At 35.2% G+C, this 27,351-nt stretch overlaps 2 protein-coding genes and 1 long non-coding RNA gene across 9 annotated transcripts; 1 reads left to right on the top strand and 2 right to left on the bottom strand.

Moving 5' to 3' along the window:
* Positions 1–655: 655 nt before the first annotated feature.
* Positions 656–15,756, top strand: DnaJ-4 (DnaJ (Hsp40) homolog 4). 6 transcript variants are annotated; one of them, XM_012689201.4, is made up of 7 exons: positions 656–3,066; positions 7,299–7,395; positions 9,186–9,295; positions 9,558–9,695; positions 10,404–10,586; positions 12,668–12,920; positions 14,018–15,756. In XM_012689201.4, the coding sequence occupies exons 2-7, from the start codon at positions 7,331–7,333 to the stop codon at positions 14,115–14,117; spliced, it is 849 nt and encodes a 282-aa protein (XP_012544655.1). In that variant the 5' UTR covers positions 656–3,066; positions 7,299–7,330; the 3' UTR covers positions 14,118–15,756.
* LOC134199523 (uncharacterized) lies at positions 1,942–4,577 on the bottom strand. The gene is made up of 2 exons (XR_009974047.1): positions 3,561–4,577; positions 1,942–3,130 (listed from the first exon to the last, which is right to left on the bottom strand). It is a non-coding gene; the product is annotated as an uncharacterized LOC134199523 (long non-coding RNA).
* A 1,467-nt stretch (positions 15,757–17,223) lies between the features above and the next one.
* Positions 17,224–26,492, bottom strand: LOC732914 (F-box only protein 21). Of its 2 annotated transcripts, none has more exons than XM_012689217.3 (10): positions 26,474–26,492; positions 25,322–25,456; positions 24,364–24,510; positions 23,527–23,713; positions 23,087–23,305; positions 21,651–21,952; positions 20,614–20,749; positions 20,005–20,085; positions 19,293–19,524; positions 17,224–17,514 (listed from the first exon to the last, which is right to left on the bottom strand). In XM_012689217.3, exons 2-10 carry the CDS (start codon positions 25,339–25,341, stop codon positions 17,297–17,299), a joined length of 1,542 nt encoding a protein of 513 aa, XP_012544671.1. In that variant the 5' UTR covers positions 25,342–25,456; positions 26,474–26,492; the 3' UTR covers positions 17,224–17,296.
* Positions 26,493–27,351: the final 859 nt, after the last annotated feature.

The raw sequence follows: 27,351 nt of genomic DNA, 5'->3' as shown, positions 1-27,351 counted from the left end.
GCCTTGAGAGGCTATATCAGCGTCGCCTCAACTAGTAGGTGAGCTCACGGGGCTCAAACCTGATGACGTTGCTAATACGAACCCTAGCAAGAGCCGTGCTTCGCAGAATCTACCACCGGATCGGAAACGGGACCCACTGAGATGATCCGGCGAGAAACTCAGTGGGCTGTCTGAGGGTTAAATTACTCGTCGAGCCCTTCGTCGCAAGCGACGGGATCAATGAGAACGATGACCGGTGCATTAGTGCAACACACAGACGAGGCTTACATTTTTTAAACTTTATTCTTGGCGTGAATTCGAAGACTGCTCTTTTGCCTATCTACCTTCATCTATTTTTAGTATAGATAGGCAAATGATTATGGGTGATCTTGGGTTAAGCCTTTACCGGGGCCCACAGATGACGTTACATGAATTCCACAGCTCATCTTGAGACATGAGATGGAAATTTTTAGCATAAATGGCATTCGAATAACGACCTATAATCCCAACCAGAACGCTTGATGAGTTTAGGTTCATAAAATCAAGTGTGCTTTGTAACCCGTTCAATTTAGGTCAATTAAATAGCACTAGATTATTAATGTACTCGCTTCGTGTAAATATTATGAAGTACAAGTTACCAGACGTTAGAATAACGGCATCCTTGACGTGGCGACTGCGGTGACTCAGGGCAGTAATGACAAGGTACGTCACAATGAGTGGGTATTCTGCACTACGTAAATGCGTAGGCACTTGGCTAATTAGTTTTTGTAGCCAACTAACTCAAACTTACGGTACCTAAATACTTTATGCATTTTAAATCGACTTCAATTTTATAAAGCGAGAGGACATTCTCAGTCTGGAATTTAGGGTGTATTTTTGTGTATATAATCCGAGGTATGCTTTAATTATGAAATTACTCATATCAAATTGATCAATTCTGTGTTTGATATATGGTATGAGATGATATTATGAGAAATAGCTAATAGGTGTCACTGTGATTACTATGAAAATATAATAAATACAAAAAAATATGTGAAAAAATCATTTGAATATCACGGTTTGATTTAAAAAAGAATTTACAAATAATTAAATTTTGTTAAAAATGAGTATATAACTTATATTTGTGATTTTCAACTCAAATACTTTGGTTAAGTAAATTATGATAAAATACTAGAATTATTTTCAAAGAATTATTTCTAAACGTTATGATCACGTCTCGCCCACAGCCACTGCGAAGCTATTTACGTATCCAACGATTTAAAATAGATCGTCGTAGAAATATTTTTATGCGATGTTCGTTCTAATAGTGTAACTTATTAGAGCTTTCCAATAATTTTTAGTATTTTAGATTAATCAGCTTTTTTATAAGGGTTCTGCTGTCAAATACAAGAAAACGGAACTCTTATAATTTCGTCATAAATCCGTAAGTCACAAAAATTTGACTTTGACTTTACCAAAACACAGCCTTATAAAGTGTATGGCTGTGTTGGCCTCGAATACCACCACCTCATCTCTTCCAGTGAGAATCGTAAAAAGCAACTAAGACATTCACGAGTTAATGGGTGGTATCGTTATTTTAGCAGTTATACTAACGTACTGTCATAGCCATCCTCTATTTTCTGGTAGTAGGGCGTATTGTAAACTCGCAAGGCTAGGTAACAACGCCCTGGCTATTTCTGCCGCGCAACATGACGGTGTTTCTTTGTAGGATAAGCCAGGCCTTTTAGAATTGGGACTATCACCTCGTACCTCAACGTGGGTGGCAGCATTTCATGTCTATGCGCTCCGCTAGCCGGTCAAGACCAGGTTGACCGTCACCTCGTTCAATCACGTCACGCAAAAAAAATATTTAAAACTTACTAGTAACTATAGACAAATTTTGGAAATCACAAAAAAGGTTGGTCTTTATATAATTGTACCAAGTATCTAATGAAATATTTGGGTCCAAATTAAAAAAATATATTTTGCTGAAATTTTAATTAACTTACAAAAATTATGAACGAAATATACAAAAAATACATTTTTTATGGTTCCTTATTGTTGATCGGATTTCCTTAAAGAAATGTCGTCTGTATCTGTAACTGTATCCTACATAAATTTTGTAAAGGTCCAGGGCATCATTTCATAAAAATATAAAAAAATTATAGTAAAAACAGCTTATGTATAACATATATTTATATATAAAAAAATAATTTTTGGAGAGCGCATTACCTCAGCGGTTCGTACTTAGTGAAATGCTTCTTCAATACAGTTTATTTAAACGTTTTTTTCGTTAATAAAACAAAAATAGATAAGATAAATTAGAAAAGTCGATTCAATGTCGTTAAAAACAACGATTCAGTATGTTGTAAGGCTATTGAACGTGAAAATTGCAAAACCTATAATTTAGGCCCATTCATAAAATTATGACATGGTTTTATTTTTCAACGTTAAGTAACTTGTGTTTCTTACGAGATGCATAAATTATTGTTGGATACAGAGATTCGTTTAGAAATGATTATGTATTTTTGATAACACAAGCTCTTGTATATAATGTATTTGATAAAAGAAAACTAAAGCAAGTTTTGCTGAATTTCAAAAATTGTATGCTTGCGATGCTGTGATCGCGATATCATTAGCTCATAGTTTAGAGTGCTCGTATTCTATTCGTAAATGTTCGTGTCTCTGAATGTCAGTCGATGCATAACAGGCGTCCGAGTTGTTAGTATGTGGTTATGTTACCACTTGCTGCTTCCCACGCTTTGTCTACAATTAAATTAAAGATATAAACTTAAACAATGAAAGATATTAATGTTATTTTGTGAACAAATTTATAGCAGTGCAGTATTTAAAATTATTTTTATGCTACTAATTGAAAAAGTGATTTAAAAAAAAATTGAATTTATAATTGAGAAAAGGTGTCATTGATTCGATCAGTCAACCATTAAAAGTGCAAGTGCTACTACTTACTGTACGAGCTCTGTGTCATTGTGTGATCTCATGCTACCAACCAAACGGTGTTCACAAATCCGAAAATCGTATTTTCCATTGTGGTTTCAAGGTTGACACCAGTTGTATTTTACCGGAAAAGCCCGATGTTATTTTAAGGTTTGTATATCACTCCTACATACCTATTCTATGTTATTTCGGATTTATCGTACAATCATAATGCCTGTAAATGTGTACCGTGTACATACTATATAAATCTGTTATATTCTTCAGAGTGCAATTTCAGTTTTGTGTGGGATCGACTTTAGGTAGATCGTTACGAATGGACCATAAATAAGACTGTGTGGGAAAAGTTAGTCACAGTCTCCAAAAATGGAAGTATTCAAAGTAGAAACAGGTTTTAATTTTATGAACATTATATTTAAATTAAGTATTGAGAACATTTCTTCTATGCTTGTTTCGAAGATCATTCGATTATTTTGAACTTTTTAATAATAAAAAAATTTTATTTAAATAAGTCACAGAACAATGTTTCCGTCAATAGTTCCGATATCTGTCTAAGTACATCCAATTTGAAATGTGGTTTGACGAGTGGAGAAACTAATTAATTGACTCACCTCACTCTCAAACAATTACAATACTAAAAGGCTTACCTTCTCACAATCTAGGTGTATTGCTGTACACCAATGTGAACACGGCGGAGCACAAGTTCGCAGCTTACATCGCTCGGAAGAAGCGACATAGTATTCTCGTTGCTCAAATAGGACCGGACTCGTCGCTGTCCAAATTCTTAGATACGGCACATGGCAGCGAATAATCCTGGAAATCGCCACTTCTGCGAGTTTACCTCTCACAGAAGTAGGCGTTGGAGCCTAAGAGATGAGCTAACGCCCTCTAGGGCGTTGCAGAGTTGATGCTAAAGAGTGATCGGTTGGCGGTACATCGCGAGCACCTAGCAGACTGGTTCTGGTTCTGGGAGGTATTCCGGAACCACAGTGGCAAGGCCTGGCCTTCTTGATAAGCTGTCATCCGAGTTGGCCGACGAAATCGTTTTCGTCGATGTTTTTCGTCGGCCGAACATCCTCTTGGTGGCCACGTGACTGATCGCAGTGCAGACCGCAGTCGCCCCCCAGCATTTCGAGCGTAATTTGATCATTTGGGCGAAAAGTGCAGAATAGACATTTAGTGGGTCGCTTCGGCAGTTCCACAGGATCCGGGCATGCCACGACGCGGATATTTTTTAAAAGAAATTTTTATACCGTACTGATGCTGGTTATCATAAATTTGTAATTTTATAATTTTTAAGTTTCATTTGTTATTTATAAGTACATCATTCGTTTCTTGTTTTCGGCCTGTAAACTATCTTTTTGCAAAATGTTGATAGGTCCCAAACATATGCTTCAAAGGAGGACACTAACAAACTCAACTTCGCACTTAAAATATGGGTAATAATTTTAGCTTTGAATGTAATAGGGCGCGTTGCTCCCGACAGCAGGACTGTCGCTTCGACAAGCACCCAGTTTCCTATTCTTACGTTTTCTTTAAAAATACCGATAATTATAGATAAACTATAATAATAGAAAAAATATTTACTAGATCTCCTATTTATTTATTTATTTATAAATTATTTGTAAGAAATGGCAATATAATTTAAAATAGACGAGACGATATAAAAATTATTACCTAGTAGTAAAACATTTGGTAACTGAAAAAAAAAAAAGATTTTACTTTAGGCTAGACGTATATACTTAAATACATTTAAATATAATCTATGCAGATAATATTGGATAAGTACATACATACTTGTAGATACAGTTATAAATTGTACCAATGCAGACAATTGAGACAATTTCAATCTTAACCGCAATGTGAATAAAAAATTTTTAGCCCTAAGCTCACAGCTCTGATAGGCTATGTCAGCGTAACCTAACAAGTAGGTGAGCCGGCGAGAAACTCAGTGGGCTGTGTCTGTTTGGTTAATTTACTCGCCGAGCCTTTCGTCACGAGCGAATTCGACGAGAACGATTACCGGTGCTTTAGGTACCTACCTAAAAGCACCGTTAGTGGATCGGAAGCATTCGAAGTGACGTGCTGTGAATAGTGGCATTCACGTTATGCTGATCATCGCCTTCGGGATGAGCTCAGGAAGGTCAAGAGCTCATGTGTTCATATCAAAATAAAACACTTAAAGTAATCGCTTAATGTTTTCGTTACCGATCGTGATGTTTTTATTTTATCACTTAACTACGCTTTCACCCACAACTTTGTGTGCTTTATACAAATATCGCACGGGTGGAGCCTTGTGCTTATGGTACATTGGGCTGACAAATTGGAATCTATTCCATAAAAGCAAAGCTTTTGTGACAAAGTCGAAGCCAAGTTTCTTATATATATATGGTAGAACGGAACATTATGGAATGTATTCAAATTGATTAGGTATTTAATTAAATGAGGTAAAATATAATAATTTGGTAGGCGTTGAATAAGATGATCTGAAATAGCCTCTCAATAAAATGTGGAAATTTACTAAAGTTTATGTTAACTGATAATACGATTACACGGCCTTATTTCTGCCGTGAAGCAGTAATTCGGTTTGAAGGGTTGGGCAGTCGTAGTGTAAAACTGAGACTTAAAACTCTTGTTTTCAGAAAGTTGGCGCCATTTATGTTGACGATGTTTTTGTAGTCTGGTAACCACTCACCACCAGGTGGGTCGTGAGCTCATCCACCCATATATGAAATAAAAAATGCATTAAAATACTTGATTTACAATATTTTTCCTTGTTTAGTAAATTGAAATATTTTCGTGTGGATATGAAACTACCGGTATCTTTTTTTTTTTTAAGAGATTTTATGACCTGGTAACTGAGACCTTTATGTCATGTCTTATTTTAATTTATATTATTCATATTTTTATGAAAAATGATATTATGGAGTGAAATGAAATGAAGATGATTAATTTGAGACACTAATCAACTGGGATGAAATGAAATGAAATGAATTGAGCTGATATGGGATGAAATATAATCTCAGTAAAATGGTGGTCATTTACTAAGATTTTTTCAGTGGACTTTTTGGAGGATCCCGAGAAGTTACGTCCAGCGGCTTTGTTTCATTTTCCCACATTTGTGCACTTTCACAGATATTAAACATTTAATAAACCACCATTATTACACATTTAAACCCGAAGAAACACTAAATAGACAAAATAAAACAAATCACACAACTTCACTCCTCGCGTTCCCGCCAAAAAGTCACTACCGGTATCCCTAAGCCCTGTTCACAGATTAAACACTACTGTATAAGATGGTCATGTTGATTTTCTGTGGTTTGACTGATGGTTTGACGTGAGGTTTGACGTTAGTTCGACGAAGTTAGATTAGTCAAAAACTAAAACAGATCATACATTAAAACGGCTTTAAATTTTCCATTGAAAAACAATAGAACTATAGCAAATTGTTAAGTGATTTCTTGACAAGTAAGTAAAATAAATCTCGAAATAATAAACGGGTTTCTAAATCTAAAGAGTCGATACAATTCCCCTACTGTCACAGAAACTACGTGATGTTGTGTTTATTCCAGAAAAAAAATAGGTAACCTTTAATCTTTACAAAAGCTATCAGTTTTAATTATCCAAAAAAGAACAGTCGTTTTCGAATCGCTCATTTCTATTCATTTAGTCATTAGTAGGTACAGGTAAGGTCTTTCGTTTTTAAGTTAGGCTTGCCGTGCTAGAGATTTTGCAAGTTTGCTAAATGTCGAAATGTATATGCTGTAAATTACGCAAAGTTTGTTTATCCAGTATAAAATCATCATAAGTAATAGTAGGTACTGTATCCATATTTTTAAAGGTTTTGTATTTAAACTCGCACCTGTCCCTTATGAATCATAAAATATGTACCTTGACATTTTACAAATTGAAGTATTATCGCATACATTCAAATATCATTCATAATAATTATCTATTAGTATTAATTTTAAAATAATTACTAGTATTATTATTATACTGGTTGTGGTGATTGTTTGTCTGTTTGCATATGTCAGTATCTCATTCTACACATTTCTGCTATGAAACGATATTATGAGCTCTGGTTTGAAAGATAGAAGGGATATTATTTGATTGCAATTAAGATGGGCGTCAAGTCTCTAGAACATCAAATGTGGACTACATGTGCTCAAAAAAAAATTAATACCATGTTCGCTAAGATCTGCAGTTGGTAATCTTCTATTGAAAAAAAGTAACCACCAAAAAACTGTGAACAATGCAGTATAAACAAAGAGATAATATACACTTCGTTGAAGACTTTTATATATATATATGTATGTATATATATGTATTTATATTTGTTTTTGTTTATTTATACTTATATATTATATAATGATTTTTTTCAGATCTTAGAACCCCTTGAGGGAGAGACACAGCGATGGTGGACTACTACAGGGTACTTGGTGTAACTCGAACTGCTACTGACACTGAAATAAAGAAAGCGTAAGTTGTTAATTACAACATTATTAATGTTTCTAATTATACAAATTTTATTTTAGAAATTTAAGATTGTAATGACATTATTGTTTATTTGCTTCAATTTTTGGGACACTAATCCTTTGATTTTGGTCCCAAGGTTTTTTTTTATTGCCTTTGTAGGCAGACGAGCATATGGCCTACTTTATGGTTAGTAGTTACCGTCGCCCATGGACTTCAGCAATGCCAGGGGCAGAGCCAAGCCGCTGCCTACAAGGTGGGTAGTAGCAGCATTTACATTGTGATGTCTCATGGCCATTAATGTAAGGAAAGTTGTAAGATCAACTGCAATAAAACTGAAAAAAATATGTTTAGCATCTAAATGAGTAGAATTGTTTATTCAGATATCACAAAACTGATGTTTGAATATGGGCCTCCTAGTATTTTTTTAATTACACAGAAGATATTCACCATATGCAGTGGTGTACCTGTGCTACTATGACTACTCACTGTATCTATCTATCTATCTATCAAATATCATATAATATTATCTAATACAAATATGATTATTCTGTTTGATGATGACAAATACAATACAAGAATATATATGAGAAAAATATACCTGTCAATACAAGGTAATTTGTAGGTTCTTCAAATTTGTACTATTTGTTACTATTATTTTTAAGATCCCACAACTCAACTCTATGCTAAACAGTTTTACATTGTTTTATAATATTGCATATAGACTGGCTTATAAACAAATGAATTTCACTGGCCTCACTTGGTTTGATCCACTTTAGATGTGTAAATTTGAATAATGTTATTGTTGGCATTTGCCAACAAATTGAAGCCTTGCAGTAACAACAAACATTTCAAAGGAAGGGAAACATTTCAATGAAAGTTGCTTGGATTGGTGCATAAACTTAAGAAAATATATAAACTAATGCTTCATTGTAGTAAAATATAGCACATAGAATTCAAACTCAAGGAATAGTGTTATTATTTCATGTTATGAAGAATATATGAGAATAATAAAAACTGGACAATCATAAATAATGAACTAATGATATAATGATCCTTTCATCTAAAATCAGTTATGACTCCCATTTATTTAAGTATTCCCTAATAAGAGCATTGTTTTTTTTACAATATGTGGGTCGAGCTATAAATTTTTCCAATGGCGCCAGAATCACTCTTATTGCACCCTCCAACATCAGCATAGCAAAAAAAGTAATTTGGAAACGACTGTTTTAAATTTATATTTTGTTACACATAATGTTTATATTAGAGTATTCACAAGTTGTCCATACTGTTTTTATGAACACACTTTAATACAGATATTTTCGTTAAAGTTATAATTATTGGTTTCTGTTATTATTGTAATGTAAATAATTCAATTGCTTAATGTACTTGTTTCCTGTTTTTGATTTGACTGATTTTTTTGTCTTTTTGTTTACGATTTCATTTTAGCCTAGTTTTATTATGGACTTTGTTATTTATTATTACTATACTATGGCTGTGTTCTCTTATAATTGAGGGAGCATCCATATTTAGAATGATGCTTGCAGCATAACCTTAGATGAAAAGAAAAACAAAAAGACAAAAAGAAGAAATAAACAAAAAGAATGTCTGTTGATGTCATTGGAAATTCTTTCCCTTCCATAAGTCTAACAGACATTGATTCCTCTGATTTATTATAGTTACAACGACTACAAAGACGATATGAACAAAGTGCTGTGCTTCTAGTATTTAACTTCCTTACATATATTATTAAAAAATTAAAAAATATTTTTAAATGTAACTTTTTTCATCAACAGGTACAGAAAACTAGCACTGAAATGGCATCCTGATAAAAATCCTGACAATTCTGATGAAGCTAATCGAAGATTCAAAGAAATTTCTGAAGCTTATGAGGTTCTTTCAGATGGTTTGTCTTGAATTAATATTTTGACAGTAATTTTGAAAAGTGCTAGCAAATAGAAATGCAAAAGCTAGAACAATGTTTTCAATTGTAATCATATGAAATAGAAGTGGGGCTTAAAAATAGCCAAAACACTTCTATATTCCTCCTTAATTTCAGAAATCTCAAAAGCAGCAAAACCTACCTATGGTTTCATTAGAGCTTTGAAATTATAGTAGACTACAATTTTGGAAGAAAATAAGTTAAATAGTGTTTTGTTGTTGGGTAGAATCCAAGCGGAAATTATATGATGCACGTGGCTCCAGTCATCACGGTCACAGATATCAAAGCAAGAATGGAGTCAATGGTCATCGACACTTTAGCTTCAAAGGGTTCTTTGGAGATACACCATTCCACCGCTTTTTTGGTAGTTGACAATTTAACAGAAGATTTTCCAATTGTTGAGTTGTGAATATGATGAGTTCATACATTATATTATATGCTTTTTTAATAACGTAATAACTTGAAAACGAAATTCATAATGAACAGTGTTTAGAGTGGTGCAAATAACATTGAATTTTTACTAACATGATTTATCGTAATTATTTTAAAGTGTTATTTTTGCTTAAATTACCAGTGGGACCAGAGCTTGAAATACTGAATATTATTTCGATGCCTATCTAAGTATTTTACAAATTGTTTTTTTCTCTCGAGTAAATGATATAGCTTATAGTTTCCACTTCAATCACTAGATCATCATCTTTAAAACATAATTAAACCTATAATATGACATTATATAATTAGTTTTGTATCAGTGTTATATTACTACTGTTAATAACTATTATGCTATTTTTATTAAATTTTGTTAGGGGGTGCTAAAATACAGTTTTTGAATGTCAGCTTTTTCCACACTAACCAGTATTGTTTTATTTGCTTATTTTTTGGGTTTTATGTAATTTCAATTCCTTTTCCAAACAATATGACTTAGATGAAGGTATTAGAATTCGTGAAAAAAGGTGTTTTCTAAATTAATAGCTGAAAATGAATATGATTTTGGTTGTGATTTCTATATCGATCGAAATAATTTTATATCATAATTTGATTTGAAGACTGATCGTAAGATTGTTGTACGCAGAGAGAAAACGCAGAGTGTATGACCAGTACGGCAAGGAAGGATTGAATAACGGAAGGGGTCGTCGCTCTGCCGCAGACGAGGACTACGAATTTGGCTATGCAAGCTTCCCATTCACATTCCGAGATCCCGAAGAAGTATTCAGAGAATTCTTTGGTGCCTCATCTTTCGGGGATTTATTTGCTGGTAAGTAAATTAAGCAATCCGCAAAGTATCTTTTTTTTTGTCGTCTCTTAATGCAGACATCGTTATTTGCGATTAGTTCGTACATGTTATTTTGATGTACACTAAAGCATTTCTCTTTCACTTTCTCCGTTGCTCACAGTGTTAACCAGTATAAATCAGTGTGCTTCGTGCGAGTATTTAAACGCTCTCGCTAGCGTAAAAGTTAACTAAAATTTGTATACAGTTGGAACAGCGCCCCTAGCGGCAAACCTAGGCAAACGTTCCAACTACATATTACATCCACTGCAATCTGCAGGCCAAAAGCTTAAGACCACCTAAATTAAAGTAGGAAATTAAAATAAAACTCCAATAAAATATTATTATACATGTGTAATTAAACTGCTTAATCATGTAAACACTGATTGACAAACAAACAAATATACTTTACAGTCCATGCTAAAAAAGGTTATAATAACGAAATGGATTTTTCATCAAAAATTAACCTTTACGTTCTATGACTTTTTTCACAAGTCTCGGCATACTAAACTCAGATAATAAGAAGTCAGAAACACGTGTTTGCAGAAACTAAATAATCCTAATTATTGACCAATGCGAAACAGAAGCAAAGTAATTAGTTATGAGCACATCATAAAAATATTATTATGACTCTACCACCTGGCTTTAGCGCAACGATTGTTGGTATTTGAAAAGAATATATATTTATTGTCCAATAACTTGAAAGTAAAGAAAAGAATGAATTCTTTAAATATTAGATATTAACAATAGAATATGCAGATGTGCATTTCTTTTATTTATCTTATGGGATTTTATTACAATAGATAGATGTTGTTTATTTGCGGTGTTAAGCTTTTCGCCGGCAGTATATTTGAGTTAACTTTTACGCTATCGAGAACGTTAAGGAACTCGCACTAAGCATACTATCTGTATTCCTTATACATATTATGTTATGTTATGAATTAAATTCAACTTGTTTATATATATAATATTACAAAAAATCACCATGTATTTCTGCCTAGTCTTGCAAATGGTATTTTTTTCACTTGCGTTAAATCTATATATATATAAAAATGAATTGCTGTTCGTTAGTCTCGCTAAAACTCGAGAACGGCTGGACCGATTTGGCTAATTTTGGTCTTAAATTATTTATGGAAGTCCAGAGAAGGTTTAAAAGGTAGATAAATATGAAAATGCTCGGAATTAAATAAAAATTACAATTTTGTTTTTCCTTTGATCTGTCCCACATCGGACGGATTCCTTTTGTTTGTTATAAGTTTACTTTTTTCAAAAGTTTAGGTCTTTTATTTATCGGTTGAGGCACTACGAAGTCTGCCGGGTCAGCTAGTTATTACATAAATGCTTAAAAAATGGATGAAGTTGGCGTTTTACAATACTAGCCATTTGAAACGTAATTTATGCATGGCAATAAATTTAAAATTTAAGGTTGGGTGCCCGACTGCCATGAGACTCTTGGGTTGTCAGTTCCGGTATCGACCGGGGACGCGTATTTTTCGCGTCGAAGTCTGGCGCGCACTAACTGGGGGTGCAAATGGTGCAATAGATGCGCGGGCGCAGGTAGCGCGGGGTGGGTCGTCGCGGCACGGACCTGAGTAACAATCCCTTTGGCTACTGTTGCCCCGCGAAACGGAACGCTGCGTTACAAAAGGGATTTTGTTTATTGTTTAGTTATTAGATTAGTGTTTTGATTTCATTACACTTTTCAAAACAGACGCTAGGAGAGTTAGGATTGGATGTTTTGGGTCATCCACCGTACTCACCAGACCTTGGGCCTACTTTTTCCAAATTTTGGACAACTTCTTGGCTGGAAAAGAGTTTCGATACCCGAAAGGCACTACAAAATGCCTTTGAAGGGTTTGTTGAGTCCCGTTTGTTGACTTCTTCGAGAAGGGCCTTAAAATTTTACCACTGCGCTGCCAGAAAAGGGCTGCATATTTTGATGGATAGAAAAAAAAAGCAATGGACCTACTTCTTGCTAACCTCTGCCGGGGAGCAGCGATGAAATTATAATATTCAAAGGAAAACGCTGCCGAGATTAATATTAGTACGATATAAATTTTTTTCAGAAATCAATGGTCACGGACACCATCCGAGGCACAGTCGACGAAGTCACCCGAGCACCTCCCTCACGTCGTCCATGTTCAATCCGTTCGGGTTCGGGATGCAGGGGCTGGACGACATATTCGCTCACACGAACGGGAACACGTTCACGTCTTTCTCGACCTTCAACAGTTCGCTGGCGGGCCCCGGCAGCGCCAACATGAGGAGCACCACCACAACAACGCGTACTGTCAACGGAAAAAAGATCACAACCAAGAAGTACGTACCGTCGTGCCACGTACCATCATTTCAATTCAGAATTTGCGTAATTACTGGTGGTAGGACCTCTTGTGAGTCCGCACGGGTAGGTACCACCGCCCCGCCTATTTCTGCCGTGAAGCAGTAATGCGTTTCGGTTTGAAGGGTGGGGCAGCCGTTGTAACTATACTGAGACCTTAGAACTTATATCTCAAGGTGTGTGGCGCATTTACGCTGTAGATGTCTATGGGTTCCAGTAACCACTTAACACCAGGTGGGCTGTGAGCTCGTCCATACATCTAGGCAATAAAAAAAATTAATAAAAAATAACAATCGAGACCTTCGTTGTGACGTCACAATTTCCATATATATTGCCTATATCGATAACTAAAACAACAAAATTGTAATTATAGTTTTAACCAGTTTTTTTAGTAACACTGTGAATTATTTATCATCACACCTCCCGCCATCGGAGCAGAGTTCATCAATATTATCTGGAACCGTCGTGTTTATCGAGAGTGCGTTTCCAAAGATCTTTTCTGCCATGTACCATCCGACTTTGGAATGAGCTCCCCTCCACGGTGTTTCCCGAGCGCTATGACATGTCCTTCTTTAAAAGAGGCTTGTGGAGAGTATTAAGCGGTAGGCAGCGGCCTGGCTCTGCCCCTGGCATTGCTGCGGTCCATGGGCGACGGTAACCACTCACCATCAAGTGGGCCGTATGCTCGTTCGTCTACCTACAAGGGCAAATAAAAAGTGAGCTTTATTAATGAATAATCATAATTTCGATATTTTACAACAGTCGCATGTTGACTCCCATGGTTAAAGCGTAAAGTGTATGGATAAGTTGACGAAATCACGGCCTGTCTTGTTAAGTGTTTACCTTACCTCATATTCATCACAGCGTGAATCCAGGATACCTTGAGACATGAGGTCGGTTGGTGAATTGTATTATATATATGAATGAAAGGCGATGGATATAAACATAATGTTGATAGCTACCCGCGTCGGTTTATAAATTTTAACAAAACTAGACCAGAAATTCTGGAAAACTCAGCTGCACACGAGTATGAGGCCATATCATAGTTAGATCTAATTATTTATTTATTTATTTTCAGAGTCACAGAGAACGGACGAGAGACAATAATGTCTTACGAAAACGGGGTTCTAAAGTCAAAGACTGTCAATGGAGTACCTCAATCGCTAACGTACAGTTAATTTATTGTATTTTTGTAACCAAATTTGATCCAAATGTTATTTGTATTCAACGTAATGCGATGTACGCGAGTTCCGATTTTAATTTTTATTTTGCTTTTAATAGTTTAGCATTCGATACTAAATTTAATAAAACTAAAATTGTGATTACACGTAGGTAAATGATGCTTTCGAACACAACAAAGTGGATGCGAGGGCAGACTTGCTGCTCAACATATCTCTTAGGTTTAATAATGTCGTCGACTCACTCGACTGGATATAAAGATGATTGATTCAAATTGATCGCTACTACGACGATAACGTTATTTTGCTGCCAATTTTTTTTTTAATCTTTATTTTAGGGTCTAGATTTTAAAGTGTTTATCACATTAATTGTAGATTAGCAAATGTTGGAACAACTTCTTTATTTAGGTACCCAACTATCTGGGAACGTTTGTACGAAAGAATCCTTAGGTTACGTAATTTTCAGTTTACGCATTTTGATTCGAAACTATTGTTTAGTGTATGAGGGTAGGAGCGCATTGGAACTATTCCTACTACCTCTTGACATAAACTCCACCGTTCCTCTAAGTCCACTGCGAGCACGCGGTGGCCAATACCCTATAATACTACCAAGTGAACGATGCATAACGCTAAACTAATATTTCTAAGACACGTACATACACTCGAAATTGGTATCATTATCATCAATAAAATAGACAAAAACGGGCGCAAGTCATTCGTGCGCGTCATATTGTCAACGAGGATTTAACATTTGTCATAAATACGATTGCCATTGCGAATATCTACTGTTTTTTCTAAAGTCAAAATATAGTAGGCTTAATAACCATTGAAAATTGATAGAAAAAACATTAGAAAACTAATTCTTGTTACAGAAAGCTTTAAAAACTTTGTGCTTTATGTAAATTTAATTTTCAAATTTACGAGGTTCGTTATTTTCTAAATATTAAATTAGTATTTGTGTGTTTAGGGGAAAAACTTAGACAATATGCTATTCTTGTTTTTGCTATTAATAAAAGCGAGAATATGTATTTTTGTAATGCGTAATAAATTACTTTCGAGACTTTGAAGTAGAATTTCTATCTCGATTCTTGTTCTCTTTTGTTCTTGCGACCCATATTTTTGAAGTAAATAATATCATTCCTACATGAGAACACAAAAGGTACAAATTTTTATTTTATTTTTAGGAGTTTATTTCCAAGTCTTTGCCAAAAAACAGCTTAGCTTTATAATAATAATGTTTAGCAAATTGTCATTTGATGTTAAAAGTTACTTTGTACGTTTTCATTTTGGTTTATGATTATAAATTAAATCGATGTTTGAATGTGATTATAACTACAGTTTATTGTGTAATTTAAGCACTAGACGCCTTTTCTACTTTTACTGCATTACCAATATGTAGTATTCATATAATGTACTTAAATTCTGTTGGTTGAATTATTGAAATTAGGTACTTGGAATGTAACTAAATTAAAACAAGTCAGATTCTTAAGATGCTGTAGTGCCATCATTATGAAACAATTTTAGCACTCAATTAACTTTGTATATAATAAATTTAACTTCAAGATCTCGTTTCTTAAATTGTCAGCGACTAGAGAGCACTACAACGGAAAAGATACCTAATAAAATATAATTTATAAAATATTATTTTACTTCCCATTGATATTAATAAACAAAAAAAAATGATATCTTCAGTTATACAGTCAAAATTGATGCAAACTAAAGATCAGGCGGACTCTGGGATTCCATTAACACAACCCACTGAGCTTCTCGTCGGATCTGCTCAGATTTGGTAGTAGATTTTGGGAAGCATTGCCCTTGCTAAGGCTAGTGAAAGCAAATTCTCTTAGATTCTGTCCGTGAGCTCACCTACCCGTCCGCCTGTAGCTGGAATAATTCCCTGGGCTACCAGCGAATAGGTAGGGGGAAAAAAACTGTAATGACTTTGTTTGGGGAGATAGATTCTCTTAGATTGAGTCCGTGAGCTCACCTACCCGTCCGCCTGTAGCTGGAATATTTCCCTGGGCTACCAGCGAATCGGTAGGGGGAAAAAACTGTAATGACTTTGTTTGGGGAGATAGATTCTCTTAGATTGAGTCCGTGAGCTCACCTACCCGTCCATCTGTAGCTGGAATAATTCCCTGGGCTACCAGCGAATAGGCAGGGGGAAAAAACTGTCATGACTTTGTTTGGGGAGATAGAATGGTTACTAAACTTCTAATAAACTTCGATGAATTATGATATTAACACTATTTATGAATTTTTCACTCTAGATAATTTCATGGAATTAACCTTCTGATTTACAAAATTTGTAAGGACACCCTGTTAAAATTTCGTTCCAGGAAACATTCTATAATACTGGATATTTTTGAATGGTTTTGAATTATTCTTATTCGTGTGAACGAGCTGAGGGCCCACCAAGTGTTAGGAGTTTATGGAGTCCATAGATATAAACATTTACGTATTCCCTGCTTTTTAAAAGAAATACAGGGGATCGAAGGGCTCCCAGTCCGGTCCACTCCGGTCTCCGACTCCGGCACGACGACCGCACGACCGTTTTTTACACCGGTTGGCGGGACAGCTTCCCGGGGCGGAGTTAAGTAGTGACACCCGGTTCAGGTCCCCAACTGACCGGCGGGCGGCGGCGGATACCGTTTCACTAGGTCTCCCTATACGGTAGGCAGCCGCTTGGCTCTGTTCCTGGCATTGCTGACGTCCATGAGCGACGGTAACCACTCACCATCAGGTGGGCCGTATGCTTATCTGCCTAACTGGGCAATAAATAAAAAACGTCCGTCAGCAAATTACGTCCCGCGGGCTCGCGAGCACGTTTGTCCCGCATTTTTCAAGTATCACCAAGACTTACCCCCAACAAGGAGAAGGAAAGGATAGGAGTAGATCTGGCTTTCTAACCCACACGCCGGAACACAGGCCATTTGGCGGCGGATTCTAGTTAGGGGATGGTCGCCAGCCAGTCGGACAAGGTCCTACCACCAGTTGTGTTTTCGGTTAGGCGTAATATGGTTTATCTTTTCAAAGTATCATAATAGCGGCCCGAAGAGTTAAAATAATTTTCAATATGTAACATTGCTATATTAAAACTCAAATATATTTCAGTAAATTGTATTGAATATTGTATATATCATATAGGTTGGGTATAATATCCAGTGATAATATAAAGATTAATATTGTACAAGTTTCTTCTTGTCCTGATTCGGCTCTCCGTATCTAACTTCAACGCAACTCCGAAACATATTGCTAATGTGCATATCGTCTGGATACTCCATTCGTTTCTCGTCGTTCGGTTCGTAAGCGTAACCATTGAAATGTGTGAACTCTCGCGCGATCAAATCTTCTAAATGCGGCATCCGCGGAGGAACAGTCAACGCCGAGAGGTTTTCTAAAAAATATATTATTGCTTTAAACCTTCTGATTTTCCTTATGAATTTAATATCTATATATATAAAAATGAATTGCTTTTCGTTAGTCTCGCTAAAACTCGAAAACGGCTGGACCGATTTGGTTAATTTTGGTCTTGAATTATTTGTAGAAGACCAGGTTTAAAAGGTAGATAATTATGAAAATGCTCTGAATTAAATAAAAATAACAATTTTGTTTTTCCTTTGATGTGTCCCCCGTCGGACGGATTCCTTTTGTTTGTTTTAAGTTTATTTTATACAAAAGCTTAGATATTTTATCTATCGATCGAGGGACTACGAAGTCTGCCGGGTCAGCTAGTATGGTATATTAATTTTATTGGATTATTATTTAACGAGTTACTGTGAATTTCCCGATATTTGGGCGCGATGATCACGTGTAGACAGAAGAGATGCTAGCAGACCAATGTTTACCCTCTTTTTACAATAGTAAATTTTAGATATTATCGCTAGAGCTCGTTGACTCGACCAGGTAATGAATACTTACGGTACCGGTAAAATGGGGCGATTAGGGATTGAGAGGCGAATCGGGAAAAAACCGGGAAAATCTTTCGACGCTCAATATAAGTTTTATATTCGTTGCAAAATCTTCCATTTTTTGTAGTTTAATAGTAGAATGTTGAAAGTTCACAAAACAACTCTGAATATGCATGATAATAGCTGCTAACTTATAAAAAATCGCGTTTCAAATTAACTTCCTGTGGTGGTAATTGTTTTAGTGCTAGAAACTTTGCTCTCTTTTATTTATTTGATAATAATAGAAGACGACTATGATTTATAAACGTTATTTAGTGTTTGAACCAGCATATATATTAAAGGTAAGTCTCAGTTGTTATTGGTTTTAATGTATTTGATTAAATAAAAATACATGTAAAAATCTGTTGTTTTTGGGGATATTGGGGACGTCTTAGGTATTAATAACAACGAAAAAGGGGTCAATTGGGATGAGAATACGTGAAATGGAAACGACTTAAGTATAAATAGGTACAGGTTTGTAGGGTTGTCTATATAGTTATAACAATATTTTTTTAATTTGTTGGTAAAAATCTGGTTTATTCGAAGCGAAATTGGGAATAAGTCTTAAGTTGAAATAGATAAGCAATTTAATATAAGTAAGTCGAGACATGTAACAAGATCAATGAAATCTCAAGGTGGACAAAAATGTCTAAGTAATACATAATAAAATATTTAATATTTGTTTAGAGTGGGGGTATTCATCTGATTAATCCATGGAATAACCGATACACCTAATCTCTCAACCCAGATAGAAATATCAGCACTGTCGATTGCACCTATAATTGAGGTGATGTCTGCCATGTACTTTTGTCAGTTTTTCAATTTTTTTTATTGATGATCACTTTGTTGGTGCAACTAAATAAATAAATAAATTAAAACTATATATAAAAATAAAAGTAGTGCCAACCCTAGCAAATTTCTTATTTCGTCCCAATTAACCGCAATTTTCGGGTAAATAGGGATTACACCTATTTTTGCATTTTTTGCTTAAACTGGAATGCTAGTTGCATAATTTTAAATTAGACAACAAAGATGCTCCCAAGACTCAATCATTTTGATCCTGATATAGCATTATATACATCAACAACTACCTTAAAATTGCTCATAAAGTTGGAATTTGTCCCTAATCGCCCCATTTTACGGTACCGACAGCTTTTTTTGAAAATTTTGGGAACATTTCATCATAATTAATGCATAAACAAACACCCTTTAATATAATTATTACCTTGGGCCACATATCTGCTGGATTGATTAGCAATGATGAGGTAGTAGAATGGCTGATTGTGTCCAAATTCTAATCTGTTTAGGGCCTCGCCGTGCTCTTTCCAGTCTGCTGCCCAAATGAGATCCCAGCCGCGGATTATTCCCGTATATTTATGTTTCTTGTGAGTGCATATCATACCAACTGCATATTTAATGTAACTGTTTCGTTTCTTAACAACAACATGAGGAAACATCTAGAAAAATAACATAGTTGTACTAGTTTTTAAATGTGAATCAGTGTGAAGAAAGCAATATTTTAAAGGATGATTTACACAGAAACCTTGGTACAACTGGTACAAGCATTCTGGTTATTTCTACTGAAAAGCGATAACGCGTTCCGGTTTGAAGGGTGGGGCAGCCATTTAACAATGTTTCAAGGTGGACTAGGTATTAGTGTTGTGGTGCGTGTGGCCCCTATAACTTAACACCAAACCTCCGTAGCCTTCGTTTTTCACCCATCTCTACATTAAGAACAAAAAAAAACCTAACTTATTACATTGCGGAAACTAAACAGTTTGTAAAAGTTTTGATGAGTATGTTTTAATATAATCAACAACCCATTCGGGCGTAGCTTACTTAAATAACCACTCAGGCTACCAGCGAATAGGTAGGTAAATAAAAAAAATACAATATAATATAAATTAATTACTAATATTAAATCGGCATGTACTTACATATCTATCGGAGGCCGTTATGTGGATGGTATTAGCCAAATACGACAGGGACGATAATAATCGCGCGTGAGAACAGTGAAGCTGTAACGAGATTTAAAGGTTAATCTAGAAGATTCTAGAAGTATGTTTTTTATTTATTTTTATTGCTCAGATGGGTGGACGAGCTCACAGCCCACCTGGTGTTAAGTGGTTACTGGAGCCCATAGACATCTACAACGTAAATGCGCCACCCACCTCGAGATATAAGTTCTAAGGTCTCAGTATAGTTACAACGGCTGCCCCACCTTCGAACCGAAACGTATTACTGCTTCACGGCGGAAATAGGCGGGGTGGTGGTACCTACCCGTGCGGACTCCCAAGAGGTCCTACCACCAGTGATTACGCAAATTATAATTTTTGCGGGTTTTGATTTTTATTACACGATGTTATTCCTTCACCGTGGAAGTCAATCGTGAACATTAAAATTTGTTGAGTACGTATTTCATTAGAAAAATTGGTACCCGCCTGCGGGAATCGAACACTGGTGCATCGCTACATACGAATGCACCGGACGTCTTATCCTTTAGGCCACGACGACTTCAAAACGAAATGAACAAATTGTTTACTCACGGCATTGTAGCTTAGTTCAGGATAATTTGCTAAGTCAACTTCATTGCGCAAGTAACTTAAGTGACTCTGGTTCACGTTGTCGAGGTTCTGGGACGGGTTGAGCAGGTCCACTAGACGCAGACTGTTCTGTGTGGTCCTGCAAAACGATCACTATGTTAAAACTGAAACCGATTCTTAAATATTAAAATACAATTCGTTTTAAATTGTGAATAAGATTTTGTCGAATAATTGTATTGAACCGACATTTTTTTTATTATTATATAATATATATTTTTTTAAGTAGTTGCGGAAATATTATTTTTAGGAAATATAATTTTTATTTGGAAATAGTTGTGTGCAAAACGGGTATGATTTACAAAAATATTATTTGATAACAGGGCAAGTTCCTAAATACGTACTAGTATTTATATCCGTGTTTAAAAAAGAAATCAGCGTGCTTTATCATTAGTAATGACTTGTAGCCTCTAAGCCAGAGGATTGACAATAATACCGTCACACGAGTTTTAGCGGTATGCTTACTTACTTATGTCATATTGTTTAATAAAAGAATGGTAAGTTAAGTAGAAGAACTCAAGTGACGGCATAGCGCACACCAGTGAGGGTTTTTGGTGCAGAAACATTCTAGTATATAAGTAATGAATCGGCAAGCGCAGTATGAGATCAGCGCGGAGCTCTAACGCCTTGATCAAAGTCGTAGCAATAAACCGGACACAGACTCCTCCGACCTGTCGCTTCGGAAATCTAAGGGGTAAGTCGATGTTGAGGAATAGACATCCGGTGGCTGAAATAATTATAACGATAATTCAAACAATGAAGATATACACATAAATAATATACAATGGCGGCAGTAATTTCCTAAACAAATAGATAATTTAATTAATTAATTTCAGTTAAAAATTAATTAATTTAATTATTTAAATTAATTAACTAATTAAATAGCTCATTATAAATTAGTAATTCATTAATTAACTAGATTAGTTAATTCATTAAATTAATTAATTATTTTCATTAATTAATTTAAATTAAACCAAACGCACCAGTTGTCGTGTACCCCCATTGAATTGAGATACGAAGAGAGTATTTGCTGCAACAACTTCTCTGGACAGTATCTGCGTATATTTTTCTGGTTTGTTGGACTCGCTGAAAACGGGCAGCGCCTCTTCGACTTTAACTCCCCATTTTCGAGGTCCACTTTATATTCTTGTCCATCAGTGTCGCGCCACTCCAGGAAGAAATGATTCGGAAACGCAACCACATCGCAAGCGACGCCGCAGCGCTTCGCTACTGCGTGATAGATGCACGCCACGGCTAAAACGCTCCCGCGTTTATTTAGTAAGATCTGCAAATATTTATTATACGTATAAAGGCAGGCAATAATGGATACAGAGTATTTATTTCATGTTGAAATTTCTTTATATTGTCAGTTTAATTGAAATGATTGATTCAAAGAAATAAATAAACAAAAAACTTAATTTGGCATATTAGCTTCCGATTAAAGAGCACTTGAATGCAATGAATAAATTATTCCAAGATTTTGACGTTTTTGGCCAAAAAAGTTGAATCATTGGAACACTCATTCGACTCGATAGCGTGGGCACTGTGGTAGCTATTTTAGATAATTATATACTTGGACTTGGACGGCCTTCCGGACGAACGCTTCCATTCTCAACGAGCTAAAGGTTGACCAGAGGCTTTCCACTATACAGTACCTATACAGTGTTCCAATATTTTGGTCATATAGCAAGAAAACCTTCTGACAACCTGAAGAGACTCATAGTGATGTCACCGTGGAAGTCAATCGTGATCGATTGTCAAGTACGCGTTTCATAAAAAAAATTGGTACCCGCCTGCGGGATTCGAACACCGGTACATCGCTAGATGCGAAGGCACTAGACGTCTTATCCTTTAGGCCACGACGACTGTAAAAGGGTGAGTGGGTTTCTCTTTAACTAATATAGAAGAAGTAAATAAGAGTTCATAATTATAATATTAGAATAAGATTTAGGGGTGACCAGCCGCAGTCGCTGTGCGTGGGCTTTATTGAAAATAGCACTAGTGATCCTATTTGGTTTTGTGTTGTCAGTCTGCAAGCACTATCTCATGTCTTCCCGTGAGTGTCGTAAAAGGGGGGGATAGTTGTTATACAATATAATTGAGACTTCACCCTCATGGCTCAGGGTAGATGTCTATAGGGTCTACTAACCAGATGGGTCGTCAGTTACTTCTCCCATCAACGTAATAAATAAATAAATTATAATGAACTTTGTCGTTACAGTAATAGTGACATTTAAGACAATTGGATATTCAGTCTGTTAACTTGTCTTATAATTTGTTGTAAATTGTGGAGGTTCTTCTTTAACTGTATACAACAGTAATGTTAACTACACTGTTTCGGCTTGATATCCTCTTCCCGTGACACCCAGTAGAATATTAAATGAAATCAGAACTTACAAATAGAAGTCTGAATATGTACCTTAGTGATATCCAATGTGTCCAAATTAGCAGTCGCGGAAACTTGTATACATTCCTGTCCATAGATGACGTAAGACACAGCAGCCAGTACTTGTCGCTCAGTAAGGAGACCTTGCGAACATTTTTCTTGGGCAGTTAGAGTCTTCCATTGTGTTGAATCAGATTTTGAATATTTCTTATCTGACAGAATAGCTTCAACTTTATCAACGAGCGCTTGAATCTGTTGTTTGAAATAGACAATTAATATATTTCTACTTCACGTCTGGTTTTACTATAATATATTTACATAGAATACAAGCGTAAATTTGCAAAATCATTATGATGGTGTGGCCTGTATTTGGACATAGGGCTCTTTATCTAGACTTTTTTCAAGAAGTTAAAATATATTATCCACATAAGTCACAAAATCTATACTTAAAATGTAACAATATAGAAGTCTACCTTCTCTGCGAAATCTTCATCAGAATGCATTTTATCAATATCAACCCACTGGACGAAAAAGTTTAGAACAAATTCTGGATCTAATTGATCTTTTTTTTCTAGCTGCACCCATTTAGAAGTTATGAACGGATGTATTAAATGGCGAAGCAAAATTCTGGCATAATGCATTTCAGTCAAAGTAAATGGTCTGAAAAGAAAGATTTGTATTTGATAGGTCCTTAATTCAGGGTGGTTATTGTCAATTTTATTGTTGCATGCTGTATCAACAATGTAAATGTGACAGTATGAACACTATTTTGGCAATTGTTTAATTGTTAGAAGGGTAACATTTCAATTATTATTATGCTAGTATAATACACTGCCTCATGGGGGACTGCACTTTATAGAACGTGGGGAGAGTCCTGTGCTAATCAGTGGGTTAAAAGGTAGCTATATTCTTGGGTAGGTTTGGGTAGGGTTGATACTGTTTTCATACTGATTTTTGTCAAAATCGGTTCAGTAGTATGTATGTAAAAATATAACAAAGTTTTTTTTCGTATCAATCTTATTATTTCCCATGTAGCTCGTGATGTCTAACAATATAAAAGAAAGAAAAAAACTTTAAACCAGGATATCAGATTTTGTGTATGTATTTTCTGCTCTTAAGTAATCTGTGCTGTGAAAGCAACATTTGAATCCATTTGGTAATAGCAGAGATGTACACGAACCAGCAAACAGATTTGACCTATACATGAATATTACAGAAAATAATACTAAAAATGTTTGGCCTATGTTCTGGGGTACTAGGGGTTTTATTATACATATATATTGTTAATATATGTAAAATATTTAACTTACTTTTTGCATGCATATGCATCTGCCAGTTCACTAGTTATTTTTATAAAATCTTGAAGAATGTTGATAGCATAGGCCAGACTCATTTTAGTTGAAATTGCAACATTAAAGAAATCTCTGACATCCTGCTTTGTTAAATCATCCCGTTTGCTGAAAATCATTATCATTTTATTACTGGTGGTACGACTTCTTGTGAGTTCGCATGGGTAAGTATCATCACCCTTCCTATTTCTAACTATACGGAGACCTTAGAGCTCATATCTCAAGGTGGGTGGCGGCATTACCGTTGTAGATGTCTATGGGCTTCAGTACCACCACCAACACTTAACACCAGGTGGGCTGTGAGCTTGTCCAACCAAATAAGAAAAAAAAAAAAAAAATATGCATGTAATTTTGTTTGAGTACTTGTCATAAATAAAACTTTACATAATGTAAAATGTGACTTCTGGAATATGCTACTTGTTTTTTGTTATAAGCTGTAAACTTCTTTATGTTTTTGATACAAAATAGTGATAAGTTATATTTGGTTAGAATTATTGTAAAAACAATTCAGAACTAGACATCAATAAATATATTTTATCAGCATTAATGTTTATGAGAGCTCAGGCAAAATCTTTGAGGTTTTTTCTATGTTTGAGATATTACTGGTGGCCCAGAGGCCTCTCCAGTTTCACCAGGACAGGTGGGCGAGGCTCAGCCAGGAGGGGTAAGATTTGCTAACAGCTGCCCGAGGGCCTCCAAAGGACACCTAACAACTCAAGGGCAGCTGCTTCACGAATGAATCTACTACTGGATCGGATCTTTGAGGTGTCAAAGGGTCACTCCCTCATAAAATAGACTTATAACATAAATCTCTCAGGTCTTATCCTTAAACAAAAGGTACTAATTTTCTCTTATGAAAAATATGTATAACACATGCTATTACAGAGAGTTGCCTACCATAACTAGACCAATTTCTTACCAATAATGTGTTGGTGACATTGTTTTCAATTCAGAAAAAACATAATTTTTTATATAGTAGAAACCTTTGATCTCTTCCAACCAGTCACCATCATGACAATCTGACTCTACTACAACAAAAGCTGCATCAGGTATTCTGAAATAAAAACAATTAACAGCATATTTTAAGCCAAGATTGGTAGACAGCTTCTTAATGATAAATTGTTATTAGGGTCATTATTATATAAAATTCATTTCACAATGTTATTCCTTCATCATTCAAATATTAATGAAAATTTATCAAATACATATTTCGGTATGATACCTGATTGTAAGATTTAAAGCCCCAGCATTGTCACATCACAAAATGTGAGTGCACCAGTGCTAAACATTCGAGTATCATACATATTAAGAAATACTCGAAACATAAATTAAGAACCAGTAAGTGATGATTAGTTCATCAGCATTGTTCTGCTTTCAAGTTCTCAGTAAAATTACTATCTAAAGTTAAGCTACAGGAATTGCATTTTATTTTGCTAGCTTCATAACAATATTATAAAATGAACTTACTAAATCTTCATAATTTAGCTTTAACATTACTGTAGCTTTGTAATAATGTACAATTGTTACAAATATTAAACGTTTATCAATTAACTCATTGCTTTCAAGCATTCATCCCTAACAAGTGATCAGGTGGTAGACTGATGAGATCAATACAAAAAACTTACAGTTCTTTCAATTTTTCTTTCCACAACTGTTGGTCAGTGTTTACTAATTCATTAAAATGTTTGCAAGTGGAACTAAAATTGAGTATTTCTTGGCAATCATTATTTTTCAGTATTATAGAAATTACTTCTGCTGGTAAGGAATATATTGAAAGTTCTTCATCCATTATATGTATTTTTCGTAAATCTTAGCTAGTTGTAGTTATTGATTTGGATGACCACCCACTTGTAACTGCTAGTAAATTGTACAATACACTGCAGAATTTACATTTTAAACATCTTATGTAGGTAAAAAGTTTGCAAATTCTTTGAGTAACAATTACAACAAAATGTACTGTATTGTACAGGTACAGCCTTTGATGGATCAATAATCTGAATCAAATGTTAAGTGTATAATCTATGATCAATACTCTAGATTAGTGGTGATATGACTTAAAGGTCTCAGTTACCAGGTCAAAAAATCCCTTAGTGATGTGATAAATTCACTTAGATCCATGGAGTTAATAAGTACCTACAACTGGAGTGCTGTCTAATGCCGAGAAATCGGTCTCGAAAGAGAATACTTTTTGGTCGCGGTGTCCTTGTCTAATGTGGTGACCATATAAAATTTATTTATAGGACAAAATTATACACAAGCATCAGTTTTGAATTTACCTTAAGTAATTCTGTGTAGCCCTATGTAAATACAAAACACGTGCTTGCAACAGTTTATTTATGTAAATTCAATTCTAAACATTGCTTCGTCGTCATGGTGACTTTTTTTGACGTTTTTTTTTGGAAATTGCTGCGTTGTCGAAAATCTAGCACTGAGTTTTATTACAAACATCATTACCTCAGTTCTATTACTTAAACTTCCTCAAACTCATGTTTAACGTCCGAATACTCAACCGCGACTTAAATATTATGTTGAACTTACATATTTTTTTTATTGCTTATATGCGTGGACGAGCTCACAGCCCACCTGGTGTTAAGTGGTTACTTGAGCCCATAGACATCCACAACGTAAATGCGCCACCCACCTTGAGATACAAGTTCTAAGGTCTCCAGTATAGTTACAACGGCTGCCCCACCCTTCAAACCGAAACGCATTACTGCTTCATGGCAGAAATAGGCAGGGTGGTGGTACCCACCCGCGCGGACTCACAAGAGGTCCTACCACCAGTAAGTAATTAATTACGCAATTCCTACTTTAATGTACTGGCTAAGTGGGCCGTGTAAATTAATATTTGACACACTGAGTGAGACACTGTAACACACATGGTCTGCGCGTATCGGGTGCTCTTTTCCTACATTCACATTTTGAATTGATTTAAAATTGCTTGTATTT

This window comes from Bombyx mori, chromosome 10, assembly GCF_030269925.1.
Source record: "Bombyx mori chromosome 10, ASM3026992v2".
Lineage (NCBI taxonomy): Eukaryota > Metazoa > Arthropoda > Insecta > Lepidoptera > Bombycidae > Bombyx > Bombyx mori.
Note: the sequence above shows the minus strand (reverse complement) of the source record. Positions and strands in the feature narration are given on the sequence as shown.